Genomic DNA, 18,234 nt, shown 5'->3' on the forward strand with positions numbered 1-18,234 from the left:
ACCAACCCTGCAGTTCAAATGACTTTGCAGTCTGACGCATTAACCCACAGCACCACACCAGGACTTTACTAGAGGAAGAATTAAAATAAATAAATAAGATAGACTATATTTCCAAATAGCTAGAGATTGTTCAAACCAATTTTCTCTTAAGAATAATTGCCAATACAAAATGAAAAATCTATGCTGGTTAGTTTGAAGAGAGGAAATAATATTAAGATGCTTGACTGTCTTCTGTATATTGTTTTCCCTTGCCTACTCCTGTAAAATGGAAACTTGAGTTGGATAGATAGGAATGTCAGGAAACATTATTATAGAAAACTTGTAAGCCCATCTTCAGCCTATAACTATTGGAATACTAAAAGGAGTTCTAGAACTTGCCCAGTGAAATAGGCCTCTGTGGAGCCTCTGCAGAGTATAGGACCTTAGGTAGAATTCTGAGACCCATCCAGAACCTTCTGAGGTGGGACATTCCCACTAGAAAGGGCAAGCCAACCAGTCTGGAACAGCTAGACCAACAGAAGAAACATCTTAAAAGAAAGATCAGCAGAAAAAACCCTAAACAAAAATGGCAGTATGACTGCCTTCTACAAAAAAAAGCAAGTTGTTTGCCGGGAAGCCACCAAGGCAAGCAATCAAGTTCCTTCAGGACAAACCCCACTCTAAGACTGAAACTCAAAGGGAACATATGAGCAGGCATGTAAGCCTGCGGGTGACCATGTTGGTCTACTGGTGAGTGGAAGAGGGGAAAAGGCAACAATGAGGAAATGGGCTGAGTTCAACCACGTTCCATAGACTCCCGCTGACCTGGAGATGACAAAAAGAAAAGGAAGGGCTGGTTGGTCCAAAGTGTGGTGAGATCTGGGGACACCCGAGCTTATGGACAAGGACATGGTCACAGAGGGCTATAGCTGAGAGTGAAACATCCAGCTGATATGAAGTGAGGAGTCACACAAGAACACCCAAATTTGCAGACAGTACTCATTTAACCTAGCCTCGATGGATTGATAATCAGAACTCAACTAGAGGAAGATAAAAGAAAAAAGAAAAAAACAATTTTTGATAAAGGAAATGAGTATAAATTGCTACAATTTGATGAACTCAACCTATACTCATGGAGGTTGTTGTTGCTGTTGTTGTGAAGTGCCGTTGAGTTGGTTCTGACCATAACGACCCTGTATAGGGTTTCCGAGGTGCAGCTGGTGAGCATGAACCACCGACCTTGCAGTTCAAACGGCTTTGCAGTTTGGCACATTAACGCACAGCGCCACAGTCTGAATAACAACAGAAAGGGAAGGAGTCTTCACATCAAGTATCAGTGCTATCCCCTCTGTAAACAGGGTAGATAGATATGGGCAACTTAGACACTGGCTATCTAAAATGATGGGGTGATAAAGACACAAAGTGACTTGCTTACAAAGTTTCAAGGTGGAGCTTAGTTTAACAGTGTTGGCGGGAAGAAAAAGTTTCCTCTGAATAGTTTTCATCTTGTCTAGACAGGCCTGATTAAAAGAGATGGGGAAAGATTCTTATGGTTCAATAGTGAATAATTGTTATCATGACTAATTGAGACTGTCACAATTGTAAAGGTAGAAATTTTGTAACAATAACGGGGGAGTAGTTAATCTTACAGTCCAGAAACAAAGAACCCTAGGACCATCAAAGGACTAGAGTACAAGCGGAATGCAAGACCTTATCCAGAGAAGAAGTGATGCTAGAGACAGAGGCAGAGATGGGGACATGGAAACGGGGAGCAGCTGAGGACTAAGAGATGGCGGCCATGAGGCAGACTTGCAGAATGTGCTCTTTGGTTGTATAAACTATTATATGTGCCTGAGTGTTTTAAAAAAAAGACCTACAGTGAATAGAGAGAAATACTATTAACTGATGTTATGTGGAGGGGATTGTAATCATTGTAATGAAACAAGGTGTATGATTTGTTGAATGTAAAACTGATGATCTGCCCTGTAAACTTTCACTCAATCCACAATAAAAACTTTAAAAATAAAATTAAATTTTTAAAAAAGTCTATGCTAGTTAACTTCAGCAAAAAAGAAGACACCTAATACACAAAATACACAAAAATGATGAAACAGACTAGGGAAACAAGCTGGAACTAAAAAAGGTGAAGAAGCCAGAAAAGCATGCTACAGAAGAATTTGGTTTGCAAGCCTCTGCTGGCACAAATCCATCCACTGGCAGGAGATATCAGAACTGCCACAATCATTATAGGAATGAATTCTAAACTGTGCCCATTTTTGGTATCACTTTTTCCAGATAGAAAGTCTCATGTAGAAATTTCCAACTGGCTAAGACAAGATCATACGACCAAAGCCTACAGAATTCTGCCCCACTTTGAGTTCCATAGCGGGAGGGAGTCCTAAAGCACTCTGAAGTACTTACATATCATGAATCCCCAATAAATATAGTATATTATTCTCATAAAAGTAATTTAAGTAATGAAGTGGCAAACACCTATATTGATTGATAGTATCAGCATTACTGGAAACAAACACAAGAAAGATTCCCAAAATTATGCACGGTGTTGTTGTGAAGTGCCATCGAGCCAGTTCTGACCCATAGAAAACCTGTATAGGGTTTCCAAGAAGCAGCTGGTGAGCTTGAATCGCCAACCTTGCAGTTCAAACGACTTTGCAGTCTGGGGCATTAACTTACAGCGCCACACCAGGCAAAATCATGCATATCAGTGGTTAAATACAGGTGAAAACTGATTTCTCCGAATCAATCTTTCAGCTCTAATTCTAGCAGAAAAAAAAACCTTTAAAAATAAACTCCAAACACAAGCCCAATGCCGTCATGTCTATCCCAACTCATAGAGACACTGTCAAACATAATTTAAGTCAAGTGGGCTTAACAAGGCAATAACAATGAATCTATGAAGCAATCAGAGCTGAACTTAGGGGCAGATCATGACAGGTCATAAGCAAGTTATTTCCTCTCTAATATAAGCTGTAATTGGACAAGTACAGTTATTCAATTAAGTAGGTACAACATTCATCTGGCTAGTCCCCATCATAGCTGTTGGAAGTTAACCATCCAACCTTCTTTTGCAAGTTGACAAAATAATGTGTTAGCTCACACTTTGATCAAAAGATTCCCATCCAGACTGTGGATCAACATCATGAAAATGGCAATACTACCCAAAGCAATTTACACATATAATGCAATCCCAATCCAGAATCCAGTGACATTTTTCAAAGAGACGGAAAAGACAATTACAAACTTTATATGGAAAAGGAAGGAAATCCAGGATAAGCAAAGAATTTCTCAAGAAGACGAACAAGGTTGGAAGCCTCTCACTCCCCGATTTCAAAATCTACTATATGGCTACGGTGGTCAAAACAGCCTAGTACTGGTACAATGAAAGATACATTGATCAATGAAACAGAATAGAGAATACAAAAATTAACACATTCACATACAGCCAACTGATTTTCGACAAAGTACCTAAATATATCACATGTGGAGGGGATAGTCTCTTCAACAGATGGTGCTGGCAGAACTGGAAAGCGATATGCAAAAGTTTGAAACAAGACCTTTACCTAACACCTTATTAAAAAACCATCTCAACATGGATTAAAGACCTAAATGTGAATTCCAAAATTATAAAGGTCATCAATGAAATAATAGGGACAAATCTGAGGGCTGTAATACAAGGAACACAAAGACTACCAAACATTTTGAGAAGTACACAAACAGAAGTAGACAAAATGCATGATTGGGACATACTAAAAACAAAAAACTATGTGCATCAAAAGACTTCACCAAAAGAGTAAAAAGGAAACCCACAGAATGGGAAAAATCTTTTGCAATGACACATCAGACAAGGACTCATGCATAAAATATATAGGAAACTACAACACCTCTACAAAAAAAAGACAAATAACCCAATTAAAAAATGGGCACAGGACATGAACTTCATCAAAGAAGAAATCCAGGCAGCCAACAAACATATGAAGAATTGTTCATGATCACTAGCCATTGTTGTTGTTGTGTTGTTGTGTTGTGCTGTAGAATCAGTTCTGACTCATAGCGACCCTGTAGAGGGAGGGTTTCCAAGGCTGTAAATCTTTACGGAGCAGAAAGCCTCATCTTTCTCCTGCCAAACAGCTGGCAGTTTCGAACTGCTGAACGTGAGGTTTGCAGCCCCCATTAGTAACCACTACACTACCAGAACACTAGCCATTGGTTGGTTGGTTATGTGCCGTGGAGTCGGTTCTGACTCACAGTGACCCTGTAAAGGGTTTCCGAGGTTGTAAATCTTTACGGGAGCAGAAAGCCTCATCTTTCTCCCGTGGAACAGCTGGTAGTTTCGAACTGTTGACCTTGCGGTTTACAGCTCGATTCGTAACCACTATGCTACCAGAGCACTAGCCATTAGAGAGATGACATATCTCACACCAGCAATAACAGCACAGATCAAAAAAGTAGAGGTTAATAAATGCGGAGAGACTGGGGCCCTCCTACATTGTTGGCAGAATTGCAAAGTGGTCCAATCTTTCGGGAAAGCAATATGGCACTTCCTCAGAAGGTTGGAAATAGAAATACCTTATGATCCAGCAATTCCTCTACTTGGTATTTAGCCACAAGAAATACAAGCCATAACACGAGTAGATATATGCACACCAATGTTCATAGCAACACTATTTACAATAGCAAACAGATGGAGACTGCCTAAGTGCACATCAATTGAAAAATGGATAAATAAACTGTGATACATACACACAATGGAATACTATGCTACCTTGAAGAACAACAAGGAAGCTGCAAGCCACTGCATAACATGGATAAATCTTGAGGACATTATGCTGAGCGAAATTAGTTAGTCACAAAAGGAGAAATTCTGTATAGGACCATTATTGTAAAAGACTAAGAGAAAAAGAACCCACCCTAAAAGGGGGAAAATTTTTTATATATATATATATTTGCTGATCACCAGTATGTATGGGATGAGAGGAGGGGAGGGAGGGGAGGGGAAGATAGAGCACAGGGTAGGGAATAAGCACAGGATAGCTTGGCTGCTGTGGTGGGGGGTGCGGGGAGCATACACAAGAAAGGGAGGGGAATGGAAGAACAAGACTGATAGGAGAACAGTTAAGCAGATTTGCATGGGCTAAGTGGGACAGAGGTAAATGATGAGGCATGCGCAACCTTGGAACAACAGGGCTCCGGGATACATGGATTGAGTCATGTTTTGAAAGGGTAAAAGAGGGGAATAATGTTAAGATGCCTGGCTGTCTTTTGAATCTTGGTTTCCCTTGCCTACTATTGCAAAATAGACACTAGAGGTAGGGAGAAAGAATAGTCAGAAACATCACTACAGAAAGCTTGTAAGACTGTCTTCAGCCTACAACTGATTGGAATACCTTCAGGGGGTTAGAAGTTGCCCAGTAAAAAAGGCTTCCTGGGGAGCCTTTACATGCACAAGACCATAGGTGGAATGCAGAACACCATCCAGAATCATCTGAGGTAGGAAATTTCCACTGATAATGATGAGTAGACCAGCCTGGAGTGGCCAGAAGAACAGAAGATACTTCATGAAAGACTGGCAGGAAAACTCTGAAATAACAGCAGTCTGATTGATTGATTACTACAAGAACAAGTAAGGTGTTCACCTGGGAGCCATCATGGCAAGTGGTCAGGACCCCTCAGAGCAAACTCCCTTCCAAGACTGAGACTCAAGGGGAATACATGAGCAGGCAGGTGGTCTGGCTGGTAACCATGTTGATCACCGATACGAGAAAGAGGGGGAAAAACAACAATAAAGTTGCGAGCTAAGCCCGGCCACATTCGATAGACTTCTGTGAACCTGGGCGGAGACCTGAATGGTCAGCAATTATGGCAAGATCCGGGGACTCCTGGGCCCAAAGCCAGTGACATGGCTACAAACGACTAGAGCAGAGAGTGAAGCATACAGCTGATATGAAGTAAGGGGAGATGCAGAAGAACACCCATACTTGCAGATAGTACCCACTTGACCTGGCTTCCATGGCTGGATGATCAGAACTTGACTAGAAGGGGAGAAGAGTAATCTGCTACAATTTCAATTTGATGAACTTTACCTATACTTATGAATGTAGTAGCTCAAAAAAGGGAACAAATCTTTACAGCGAGCATCACTCTCACCCCCTCGGTACACAGGGCTAAAGGGATGGGCAACTTAGACACTGGCTACCCAAAATGGGGGCCTATAAAGTCAAGAAGTGACTGGCTTACAGGCTTTCAAGAAGGAGCCTAGTTACAGATGGGGCGGGGGAAGGCAGAATCTCCACTGAATGATTCCCAATCTGTTGGGACAGGGCTGGTGAAAGGAAATGGGGATAAGACTCTTGTGGTACAATAGTGAATAATTGCCATCAGGACTGACTGTGAGGGTGGGACATATAGAGGTAGACGTTTTTTGACAAAAGGAGAGGAAAAATTGATTTTGCAGCCCAGAAGCAGAGGTCCTTGGGACCATCAAGTGAGAAGAGCGGAGAGCAGGACCCTACCCAGAGAGGCAGAGACACCAGGGATGGAGACAGAGAGGATGATGTGGACAGATGGAGAAGCTGGGTACACTCGACTCAGGGAGGTAGCGGGGCTGACGTTCGGCGGTGGGCCTATGGGGTGTACCCTTTGGTTATTTGATGATGCATGAGGGGATTGTAATCATTGCAATGAAACAAAATACGATAGGATGAATGTAAAACTGATATTCTTCCATATAAACCTCACAATAAAAACATAAAAAAAAGGATAAAATTTAATTACTACAATATGCTTTTTGAATTTAGTTAAATACAAACTACATTCATTTCTACATTTCTGTTGTGTGTATGAATGCTAGGAATATATTTACATATAAATGTTCATACATGAAGTAATTAGGAGATCATTTAATCTACTTTGTAATGGTAACCAAAATTTTGTCATTATTCTTTGCCATATCATATGTAGATACGTTATTAGGGACCCTTTTTTTTTTACAACAATAAAGTAGCTGTGCAAATAATATAAAGGTTACTTTGGCATATAACTAACACTATCAATCTATGAAATATGGTAGCTATCACTGTACATATGTATCATTCAATTGTATTTAAATGTGTACACTATTTCTGTATATACAGAGCTCTGGTAGCATAGTGGTTACAAATCGGGCTGCAAACCTTAAGGTCAGCAGTTCGAAACTACCAGCTGTTCCACTGGCGAAAGATGAGGCTTTCTACTCCCGTAAAGATTTACAGCCTCGGAAACCCTGTACAGGGTCACTATGAGTTGGAACTGACTCCATGGTCATAACAACAACAACATTCTGTATATAAATGAGAATTCTACAAAACAAATTACCACTGTCACTGTCATATGCTGTTCTCTATATATATTCATGAACTTATCCTATTTTTCATCTATACTTATACCTTCAAATAGTTCCCATATGTAAAGGTTTTGTTACATTTTTACCTACTAGAGCATTATTGCTGTTTTTGTTAAGTGCCGTTGAGTAGGTTCTGACTCATAGCGACCCAGTACAGGAGCAGCTGAGCATTAAGAACCAAGAAATAGCTAAGGGTCTCATATTTAAGTATGTAACAGAAAACAAAATTTGTGTGGTATTTTTGTATACATCTACTCTTATACTGTTTTAAAGTATACCTTTTATAAAAGAAACAAATCATTTGCATAATATATAATTTTTCACTTTGAGACATACACTGAATGGTACTCATTAAATATGTAATTTGATGAGTTCAAGATGTCATAAGAAATACTCAACTTTCTAATAAAAAGTTTGAAATGATAACATTTGAAGTGTTCTTAAAAGCAAAAGGCAGAGGGCAATAAGAAGAAACTTTATATACTGTGTAGCTATTATGCACTAGTAGCTACACTGGAGAAACTAATAGTTTTAGAGCTACTTAAACAATTCACACTACAGGGTACGAAGCTCTGATAAGGTCAAGGCCACAACTGATCTATTGAGCTAGGGAAGGTTAAAACTGATCTTCATTTATTCAGTCATTTCTTCAACAAATATTATTGGGTTCCTTAAAATAAGTGTTAGACCCTATGACAAATGCGATCTCTACTCCCAAGAAGCTAGCTAAGTAACATAAAAGAACATGCAAAGAAAATATCAAACAAATTATTACCATATTGTAGGCCCCAGTTAGGTCACAGAAAACCACCCTGAGGAACTTAATTTGAGTTTGCAAAGGAGGAAAGTGTTTTCCAGGTACAAAATATGTTATTAGTGCCGTCGAGTTTGTTACAACTTATACCCTGTATACGGTTTCCAAGGAGGAGTTGGTTGTGTTTGAACCTCCAACCTTGTGGTTAGCAGTCCAGTGTTTATTTGACACCACCACATACAGAAAACTAAAGCATACAACTTGTAAAATCCCAGAGAAGTATAAAAAAACAAAGTACACTTGATGAAATGAAGGAAGCTTCTTTGGCTAGACTACAGAAAGGAAGAGTAGAATGGTAAGCATACAAAAGTATGGATATGAAACCCTATCATAAAATAATAGGAAAACTGTTAAAGGTTTCAAAGGAGGGAGTCAAACAGTCAAATTTACATCAGCAGCTTTGGCTCATTGGTGGCAGCAGAAGCTGTTTTGGAGTGGGCTAAACCACTGCTCACTGCTATGCAGTGATTCCTACTCAGTGACCCTACAGAACAGAGTAGAACTGTTTTTCAAAACTGTAAATCTTTATGGGAACAAACAGCCTTGTCTTTCTCCCTTGGTGTAGCTGGTGGGTCCCAAACCTTTGGCCTGTGGTGGTGGTTGTTGTTGTGAAGTGCCGTCGAGTCAGTTTCTACCCATAGCGACCCTATATAGAGTTGGTTTCCGAGGAGCAGCTGGTGAGCTTGAACCATGGACCTTGAAGTTCAAACGGCTTTGCAGTCTGGTGCATTAACCCACAGTGCCACACCAGGACTCCAGCCCAAAATGTAACCCACTATGCCACCAGAGCTCTGGTAGCGTAGTGGTTACAAATCGGGCTGCGAGCCACAAGGTCAGCAGTTCGAAACTACCAGCTGTTCTGCGGGAGAAAGATGAGGCTTTCTGTTCCCGTAAAGATTACAGTCTCGGAAACCCTGTACAGGGTCGCTATGAGTCGGAACTGACTCCAGGGCACATAACAACAACAATGCCACCAGAACTCCTTCGAGTGGGATGTTGTTATTGTTAAGTGCCATTGAGTTGATTATGATTCCTAGGGATTTTGAGTAGTGGCTGGTGGCTTTGAACCACACACCTTGAGGCTCAAACTAGACTTTGAAATTAGTAACTTGTTTTAAAAGTTTGGCTGAGAAAGTAAGAGAAAGGGTTGTAGATTAAATACAGCAGATGTATTTGTTTATTACTTTCATCTGATGTGTTTTTAAAGCTAAGATTCATTTGAGCATGTTAATGGTAAAATGGCAACAGAGAGAACAAAGTTGAAGACAGTGAAGATAGTTTATTCAGATAACTGAAAGGAGTATACTATACCACAGGACTCATGAATTTACAGACAATAAATCAGTCCAGTTTTCATTGGCTAATTTTCATTTTTCTTCCTAGTCTGTCTTAGTCTGGAAGCTATATAGAAGTCTGTCTACTCTGGGTGACCTCCTATAGCATAGCTTCCAGTATTACAGCAACAACCAAGCCACCACATAGTCCCACTGAAAAGTAGAGTATTACCTGAGACTAAAACTTGCTTACTTTGGATGCATCACCAGGAAGAACTGATTGCTGGAGAAGTCTGATAAAGTGGAGGGCCAGCAAAAGCAAGGGAACCCTCAAGAGATGGGCTGACACATGGCTTCAGGGATAAACTCAAACATATCAATGATCATGAAGATGGTGCAGGGCCATACAATGTTTTGTTCTGTTATACACAGGGTTGTCAGGAGTTGGAGACGACTCAATGGCAACTAACAAAACAACAGCGAACTCAGTCACATAATTGCTCCAACAAAGCTTGATATGTCTACGTGAAATCAGAGAGATTCATCCAGGGACAGTGTTCTTACTGGTGAATCCAGAAAAAAACTACTTAAGAAAGAACTTCAAGAAAAAAGTACTTTAACTGATCAATCACAAGTCCAAGATAAATAAAGAAGAAAATAAAAACAGTAAGGGCAAAATACAAAGATCTCAATAGAAAACCGAAAGAAGGCAACATGGCAAGATGTCTTATTTGTTTCAAAGTTTGAAAATTTCTGATCCCTAAAAATGTGGCTCTACATCGATCAATGCTAGAAACTAAGGGCATCAAGCAACTTTCTACTACGAGTGCCCTCTTTGTATATCATCCTTATTCTTTTGCAATGCTTTGTTCTCTGGAATTCTCCCCACCCAATCACACAAACTTTAAAAGGCCAAGAAAATCAGGGTGGAACATGAGAGAAAAGGAAGTCAAGGAATAGATTGTTTGAGTTTGCTTTTAATCTAGGCAGTAGTTTTCCAAGCTATTTTATAATATGCAGACAATTTTGTTTAATCAGTATATTGCATGGAAACACAAAAGGTAAAACAGACCTATGGGGTAGCTGCTCTGCAGAAGGTAGACATTGGACGATTGTTGCATTCCTCTTATTTATCCTCCTCCCTCTTTCCTACACCCACAGGTCTAGCTGCAACCTAGGATCTCAGAGCACAAATGAACCTTTTGTTCAAAGTGACCAAAAAATACAAAGGCATGCTTTTTTAAAGCATGTATCCTAATGGATCACTTACTTTGAGACAACATAAAGATCTATAGGCACAAAGATCGATCTGCTAAAGTTCTAGCAAATAATGAAGAAACCCGTTAACCAATAGCACCTACAACAACAACATACTTATCAGAAGGATCTCTTCGGAGAAAAATGTGTATGTGCCCAAAGTTTCATTGACATTTTGTTTAGGCAACTTTCAAGTTTTTTGTCAATAAGTCATTATCTTCATTTTGAAAAATAGGAAGTCAAGTCCCAGAAAGAGAAATTAACTTGAATAGTCACAAAGTTGATTAAGTAAAGGGGCCATGATCTAACCCATCTGATCTCAAAGTTCCTAAACGATTTCATCATGTTGTTATTAAGTGCTGTCAAGTCAGTTCCAGCCCATAACGATCCTGTATAGGGTTTCCAAGGAACATCTGGCGAGCTTGAACCACCAACCTTGTGACTTAAACTGACTTTGCAGCCCAGTGCATTAACCCACAGCGCCATGCCTTCAAATTCATGAATTTGTTCCTCTATTACAATTTATGTATAAAATTCTCTGGCTAAAAGCTCACAGAATTTTTTTTTTCACATATAACATTAAAAGCAGATCAGTCCTTGAGAATGATCATAAAGCCATTCTACAGCAATAGTGTTATAGCATAACATAGTCATGCTAACAGATCTCTGCTGGATCTGTTTTCTTTTGGTAAATAATAACTCTCCCCACTGCTGTTGTAGTAAAAAGTTGATGCTACTACTGCGCACATAGACTTCACTTGTTTGCACCTCACTAGCTTTCTCTGCAACAAACCCAGAAGGGCTGAAATTGAGAAATTCACCGAATCAAAGCTGAAGGCAGAAACACAAGAGAAAAATCCACTGGCCACTGCTTTCAAAAGAAAGATTGAACAGAAGAAGCAAGTAGGTGAATCATAATGAGCTGCCACTGTCAATATGCACTGTACATTCTACAAGCATTGTCTATTATTTTCCATCTTTTAGTTGTTAAACTTTATAAGATATGTAAATTTGGTTGGATTAAATTTAACTTTGCTACCCCTATTCATATCAAAGATTCTATCTATAACTACTAACAACAAAGACAGCGACTGCCACTCCCATCAGCTTGTCTGACTGGCAGGTTCCGACTACACAGCATTTCAAAGGAAAGTCTGGTGGGTTTGAACCACCGACCTTGCAGTTAGCAGTCTAGTGCATACCCTATGGTGCCACATATGTAGAGTCAAAGCAAATCTTCTCCAAGGTATCTAGAAGCATAAAATGCAGTTCAACTGGAGCAACATTTTTTTAAAAAATTCTAATCATTTTAATTATTGGAACACACAGTTGAAAATTATGCAAAGAAGTTTCAAAACCTGGAAGGGGAGGGGAAGTTGATGCTGCTTCGTTAGACTTGTTACTTATTATACTTTTATTCTATACCCATAACACTGAGGAAGTTCTACCCTAGAAGTACTGGTATGGTGCTGTAGGATGAGAACTGGACTGCTAACTGGAAGGTAGGCAGTTCAAACCCACCAGAAACTTTATACAGGTTGTTATGAATCAGAAGCAACTCAACAACCACCACCACCACCATCAGCAGCCCCACCCTAGAAGTCAGTGTTTGTTAATCAGTATTATTAACCCAGAAAGGTTGGCTTGCAGCAAAAAATGGCAACCACAAAAATTTGTTTATACAGAAGCAACAGAAAGTCAAGCAAACTAATATTTGAGAAAATAATTACTGAATAACAAGATCATGAGAAACAGGAATCCAAGTAAATTTAAATTATGCTACGGCAAAGTTGATTTTCAAGAGCTTCAAAAAAACAACATACAGATTAGATACATAATTAAGAAAATGAAAAGGAAGGTTGGATACATAATTAGGGAGTGAACACAAAGGAGACAGGAATTCAGACCAGCTCATTCCAGTTTGCCCCCCTACTGAGAATATGCATCTCCACTCAGATATAAGAGTCTTGGAGTCCTAGTGTGGTGCTTTAGGTTAAGAGCTGAACTTCTAACCACAAAGTTGGTGGTTCACCACCACCCCCCGCCCATTCGTTCCTACGAAACCTCACACAGGGTCACTATGAGTTAGATCCAACTTGACAACACTTAACTACAACAACATACTGACTCTTATGTACACCAGATTGTGCTTATATACACACCAAGTGATTCTTAAAACCTCCCAGGTGATTCTTATATGCATAATCTACTGTAAAAATGCAGATTTTTATTAGGTGTATCTAGGGTGGGACCAGTCACTAGAGACGGATATCTTGTTTGGTAAGGTGGAGGGTCAGAGAAAAAGAGGAAGACCCCAACCAGATGGATTGGCCAAGTGGCAGCATCGATGGACTCAATCAAGTGTGGCAACAGTAGTGAGGTTGGCCCAGGATTGGGCAGTGTTTCGTTCTGTTGTGCATAAGGTTGCCATGGGTTGGTACTGACTCGATGGCACCTAACAACACATCTAGGGTGGAAAGGCATCAAAAACCTAATGGCTCACAACACAACAGTGGCTGTTGCCCATGTTGTTGGGGGTCTTCTTCTTTTTCACTGACCCTCCACGTTACCCAGCTATATGTTCTTTTCCAGGGACTGTTCCCTCCTGATAATATGTACAAAATATGGGAGGATGATTCTGGATATCCTGGTTTCTAAAGAGCATTATGGCTGTACTTCTTCCAACACAGATTTGTTTGTTCTTTTAGCAGTCCATGGTACTTTTTATATTCTTCACCAACACCATAACTCATATGCATCAATTCTTTTATGGTCTTCTTTATTCATTGCTCAAAACTTTCAAATGCATATGAGGTTCTTGAAAATACTTGGGTCAGGTGCACTTTAGTCCTCATACTGACATCTTTGCTCTTGAACACTTTAAAAAAAGTCTTGGATAGCAGATTTGCATAACGTAGTATGTTGTTTGATTTCTTGACTGCTACTCCAAACAAAATGAAGTCTATGACAACTTGAATCTTTTCTCCATTTATCTGGATGTTATTTATTGCTCCAGTGGTGAGGATTTTTGTTTTCTTTTCATTAATGTGCAACCCATACCAAAGGCTATGGTCTTTGATCTTTATCTGTAAGTATTTTAAGTCCTCTTCACTTTCAGCAAGCAAGGTTGTATCATTTGCATATCGCATGTTGTTAATAAGTCTTCCTTTAATCCTGATGCATATTTTTCTTCCTGTAATCTAGCTTCTTGGATAATTTGTTCAGCATACAGATTTAATAAGTATGGTGAAAGAATGCAACCCTGGCACACACCTTCCTAATTTTAAACCATTCAGTGTTCCCTTGTTCTGTTCGAACTGCCTCTTGTTCTATGTACAGGTTCCTCATGAGCACAATTAAGTTTTCTGGAACACTCATTCTCCACAATGTTGTCCATAGTATGTCAGGATGCACACAAATGAAAGCTTTTAATATTCAGTAAAGCACAGGTAAACATCTTTCTGGTAGTCTCTGCTTTCTGGCATACCTTTCAGTGGAAAATATTTGTGCTCTGCTTCTCTGACAGGTTTCTGCCTTATAAGTTTCTGTCTTAAATAGGTTCTGGTTTTCATGGGTGTAATAGTAAGGGTTCTGGATCATCTTGACTAGTCCAGGATTTCCAGTGGTTTACAAGTTGAGATATGCTTACTATATGGTGATATAATATTAATACATAGCTAATCTATGATGATTGGCTATGAGCAGCCAATCAACGAAAAGGATATTTCCTTGGGGATGTGGCCTGTTCCTAATATAACGGATACATGGAAAAGGCTCTCTCTCTCTTCTGCTAGGGACATGGGACTCTGCAATTGTAAGACATTTCCTTGATAATAAAGTTCTCTCTATATACATACATATATACATGTATGGGGTCCTTGTGTGGCGCTATGGGTTAATGCGGCAGACTGCAAAGATGTTTGAACTGTAAAGTTGGGAGTTCAACCTTACCAGCTGCTCCTCATAAACCCTATATACAGGGTCACTATGGGTGAGAACCAACTCAACAGCACTAACAACAACATATACATATATATGGTGGTGGTTATGTGCCATGGAGTTGGTTCCAACTCATAGCAACCCTGCATAGAGTTTCCGAGGCTGTAAATCTTTACGGGAGTAGAAAGCCTCATCTTTCTCTAGTGGAACTGCTGGTAATTTCAAACTGCTGACCATGAGGTTCGCAGACCAACTTGTAACCACTATGTATATATATGGCAATTATGTGCCTTGGAGTTGGTTCCGATTCATAGCAACCCTGTATCGGGTTTCTGAGGCTGTAAATCTTTACAACCCGATTCATAACTACTACACTACCTTATATATATATATATATATATGTATATATACATATGTATATACACATATGTATATGCACCATCTTCGTGATTCTTGTCATGCTTGAGAGCACTGTTGCAGTCACTGTGTTATTTCTTTCTGTTGGAGGTCTTCTCTTTTTCAATGACCCTCTAACTTTACAAATCGTGGTGTCCTTTCCAAGGAACTGGTCCTTCCTGATAACATGACCAAAGTATTTGAGATGAAGTTTCACCATCCTTTCTTCTAAGGAGCATTCTGGCTATATTTCTTCCAACACATATTTGTTTGCTCTTCTGGCAGTTCATAGTACTTTTACTATTCTTCGCCAACACCACATTTCAAATGCATCAATTCTTCTCTTGTCTTTTTTATTTGCAGTTCAGCTTTCTCATGCACATGTTGTTGTTCTTAAATACAAACTCATAGTTACCTGTATAGCATTTCCAAGGAATGGCTGGTGACCTTGTACTTAGCAGTCCAGTGCTTATCCTATACCATCATTCCAGGACTCCTCTCAAATGCATATGAAGCAACTGAAAATACCATGGCTTAAATTAAGCACAGTTTAGTCCTAAAAGCGACATCTTTGCTCTTTAATACTTCAAAGTGGTCCCATGCAGCACATTTGCCCAATGTAATACATCTTTGATTCCTTGACTGCTGTTTCCATGAGCAATGATTGTGTATCCAAGTAAAATACTATCCCTGACAATTTCAAACTTGATATCTGTGACAACTTCAAACTTTTCTGTTTATCATGTTATTTGTTGCTCCAGATATGAAGAGTTTTGTTTCATTAACATTGAGTTGTAATTCATACAGGTGGCTTACATATGAGTTTAGATGTGAGAATTCATAAAATGCTGAGACTTTGCCTAGAGACTTGCTCATCTAGAATTGCAATTATTCTGGGGGAAATTGACAATGCTTGGCTATTTAGGTCCTTAAAGTTGGAATTATGAAATTTAGGTTCAAGTCCTTAAACTTTTCAAACAAAAGTAAAATAATACTGAGCATTTCGATAAAAATAATTTGCCCTTGTAACATACGTTGTAGTTTAAAACATAGATTCGTTTAAAGAACCATGACCAGTAACAGCTTTCTGGAGCAATTAATATACTTCCATTTTAAAAAGAAATACTGAAGTCCAGAAATTCAGAAGTGCCAGAGATAAAGACTGAACCTACAGAAATGTTTGCATGTGCTGCCTCTTCCAGTCCAAACTTTTAAGTCTTTGTTTTTGTTAAATGCCGTCGAGTTGGTTCCAGCCCATAGCCACCATGTATAGGGTTTCCAAGAAACGACTGGTGAGCTTGAACCTCTGGCCTTGCAGTTCACACCTACTTTGCAGTCTAGAACATTAATCCACAGTGCCACACCAGGATGCCTGTGTCTTAGCAGGAGATTTATTCTAGTCCCAAAACTTCAGAACAGATTCCAAGATTCTGACTGCTTTACAGTGCTGCATCTATGTTTATTCACTTTGTCAAGAACATATAATATAGCTTATGTGGCTGTATGTAAAACATTACATTTGATTTGTATAGTTCAACTCTCTGAGAAAAATACACCTCCCCCCCGCCCCCCACAAAGAATCAGAAAATTGAAAGTTAATAATTGGTGAAAACAAAGATTCAAAATCTGTTTTTACTGCTTCATCTATTACTGTAAGTAATAAACGTACCTTGGTATTTCCTTGAAATAAAGATATATCTGGTCATTTATAAACCACAATAGTTTTTATAAGTGTCGAAAGCTTAGACAAGTATTACTTAGCTTAACATCTGTATTTTATTAGCAGTAACAGCAAGAAGATTTGACAACACAGATAGGATTTACTCTATATTGATGAAAAGACCATCATGATCTAGCCAAAGCTTTGTGCAAACAATTTCAATTGTTGCTACTATATGCCATTAGGTCAATTCTGACTACTCACACTTATTTGAAGGTTGCTGTTGTTGTTAAGTGCTGTAGAGTCTGTTCTAACTCACAGCGACCCTGTACAGAGTTTCCAAGAAGCAGGTGGTGAGTTTAGACCTTGTGGTTCAAACCAACCCTGCAGTCTAGTACTTTCTCCCACCATGCTATAGGGGAGATGTTAACTAGTAATACAACATAAATAAACATTAATCCAGTTTACTTCACTAGTTAGGGAAAATAGTTATAGCAAGTATGAGCATCCTTTTGTAGCTAACTTTAGTGAGGAAAGGAAATAAACTGTTTACTCATATGACAAGACAATAAAAAACATGCACATAAATTTCACTCAAATGGAAACTGGATGGAGTTTTTTCCACATTACTTATTTTTTTAAAATAAAAATAGATATGCCACTAATTTTATTAAAAATCAAAGAAAATTTTCTAAACAAAAAATAGTTGCAAATCATAATTTGATTTTTTACTGTAATAAGAGTAACCTCTTAATAAGGATGTAGATAAAGCCATAAAAATGAATCCAACCATAAAAACTATAAACTATTCACAAAATATTAAAGATATTTTCTATTGTTCACTTTTCAACTTTTTAAAAAATTATAAGATCTTTTCAAAGAAAAGTAAACTTTCACATAAATTTTAGGAGGATACTTTAAAAGTATCTAAGCAAATCTACATAGTTTAAGTACTAAAACATGTTTTATCATTTGATCTTAAAAGTATTTCATATAAGTCCTAGAATATTTTTAAATCGTTCACTAATTTTTTAAACTCATTATTTTTAAACGTAATATTCTTCTCTTCTTATTAAAGGTTCTAAAAAGTGGTACAGAACTCTAAGAGTCTCAGAGGAGTTTCTAGGAATTTGATGGAAATTTGAAAAGAGGAAGTTACAAACACTACTTGGATCCTGGACTCTCATTTACCCAATAAGAGTTGCTCTATTTTTGTCATACATGTTGGTAAGTCAAAAAGAATTGTTACAAAATCACATTGCTCTGTTGCTAAGTTTCGCTGAGTTCATTCCAACTCATAGTGACCCAGTTAAGGGTTTCTAAGAAGTGACTGGAGAGTTTGAATTGCCATAGAAATTTTTATTAAACAAAATATATAAAAATGTGAAGTTATTGTTTTTCCACAGATCCTCCATATGGTGGTGGTGTGCCATCAAGTTGGTCCCAACTTCCAGAGACCCTGTATAGGGTTTGTTGTTGTCAGGTGCTATCAAGTCAGAACCGACTCATAGCGACC

The 18,234-nt window shown here is 38.7% G+C and overlaps 2 protein-coding genes across 2 annotated transcripts in view; one reads left to right on the forward strand and one right to left on the reverse strand.

Annotated features, from left to right (window-relative positions):
* COMMD10 (COMM domain containing 10) overlaps positions 1-18,234 on the reverse strand; it is a 348,337-nt gene that overhangs the window by 187,811 nt on the left and 142,292 nt on the right. The gene's annotated exons all lie outside the window — the stretch shown is intronic.
* LOC102822756 (thymosin beta-4-like) lies at positions 8,441-11,641 on the forward strand. The gene is made up of 2 exons (XM_006870540.1): positions 8,441-8,487; positions 11,500-11,641. The coding sequence occupies exons 1-2, from the start codon at positions 8,441-8,443 to the stop codon at positions 11,639-11,641; spliced, it is 189 nt and encodes a 62-aa protein (XP_006870602.1).

This window comes from Chrysochloris asiatica, unplaced genomic scaffold (genome assembly GCF_000296735.1).
Source record: "Chrysochloris asiatica unplaced genomic scaffold, ChrAsi1.0 scaffold00143, whole genome shotgun sequence".
Taxonomy (NCBI): Eukaryota; Metazoa; Chordata; class Mammalia; order Afrosoricida; family Chrysochloridae; genus Chrysochloris; species Chrysochloris asiatica.

What these genes read in the sequence shown, in the direction of transcription:
- LOC102822756 (XM_006870540.1), top strand. Translation starts at nt 8,441, where the DNA reads ATGAAGGAAGCTTCTTTGGCTAGACTACAGAAAGGAAGAGTAGAATG. An exon ending in CAGAAAGGAAGAGTAGAATG is followed by an intron (nt 8,488 to 11,499) that starts GTAAGCATACAA and finishes GCACCTCACTAG; the next exon opens with CTTTCTCTGCAACAAACCCA.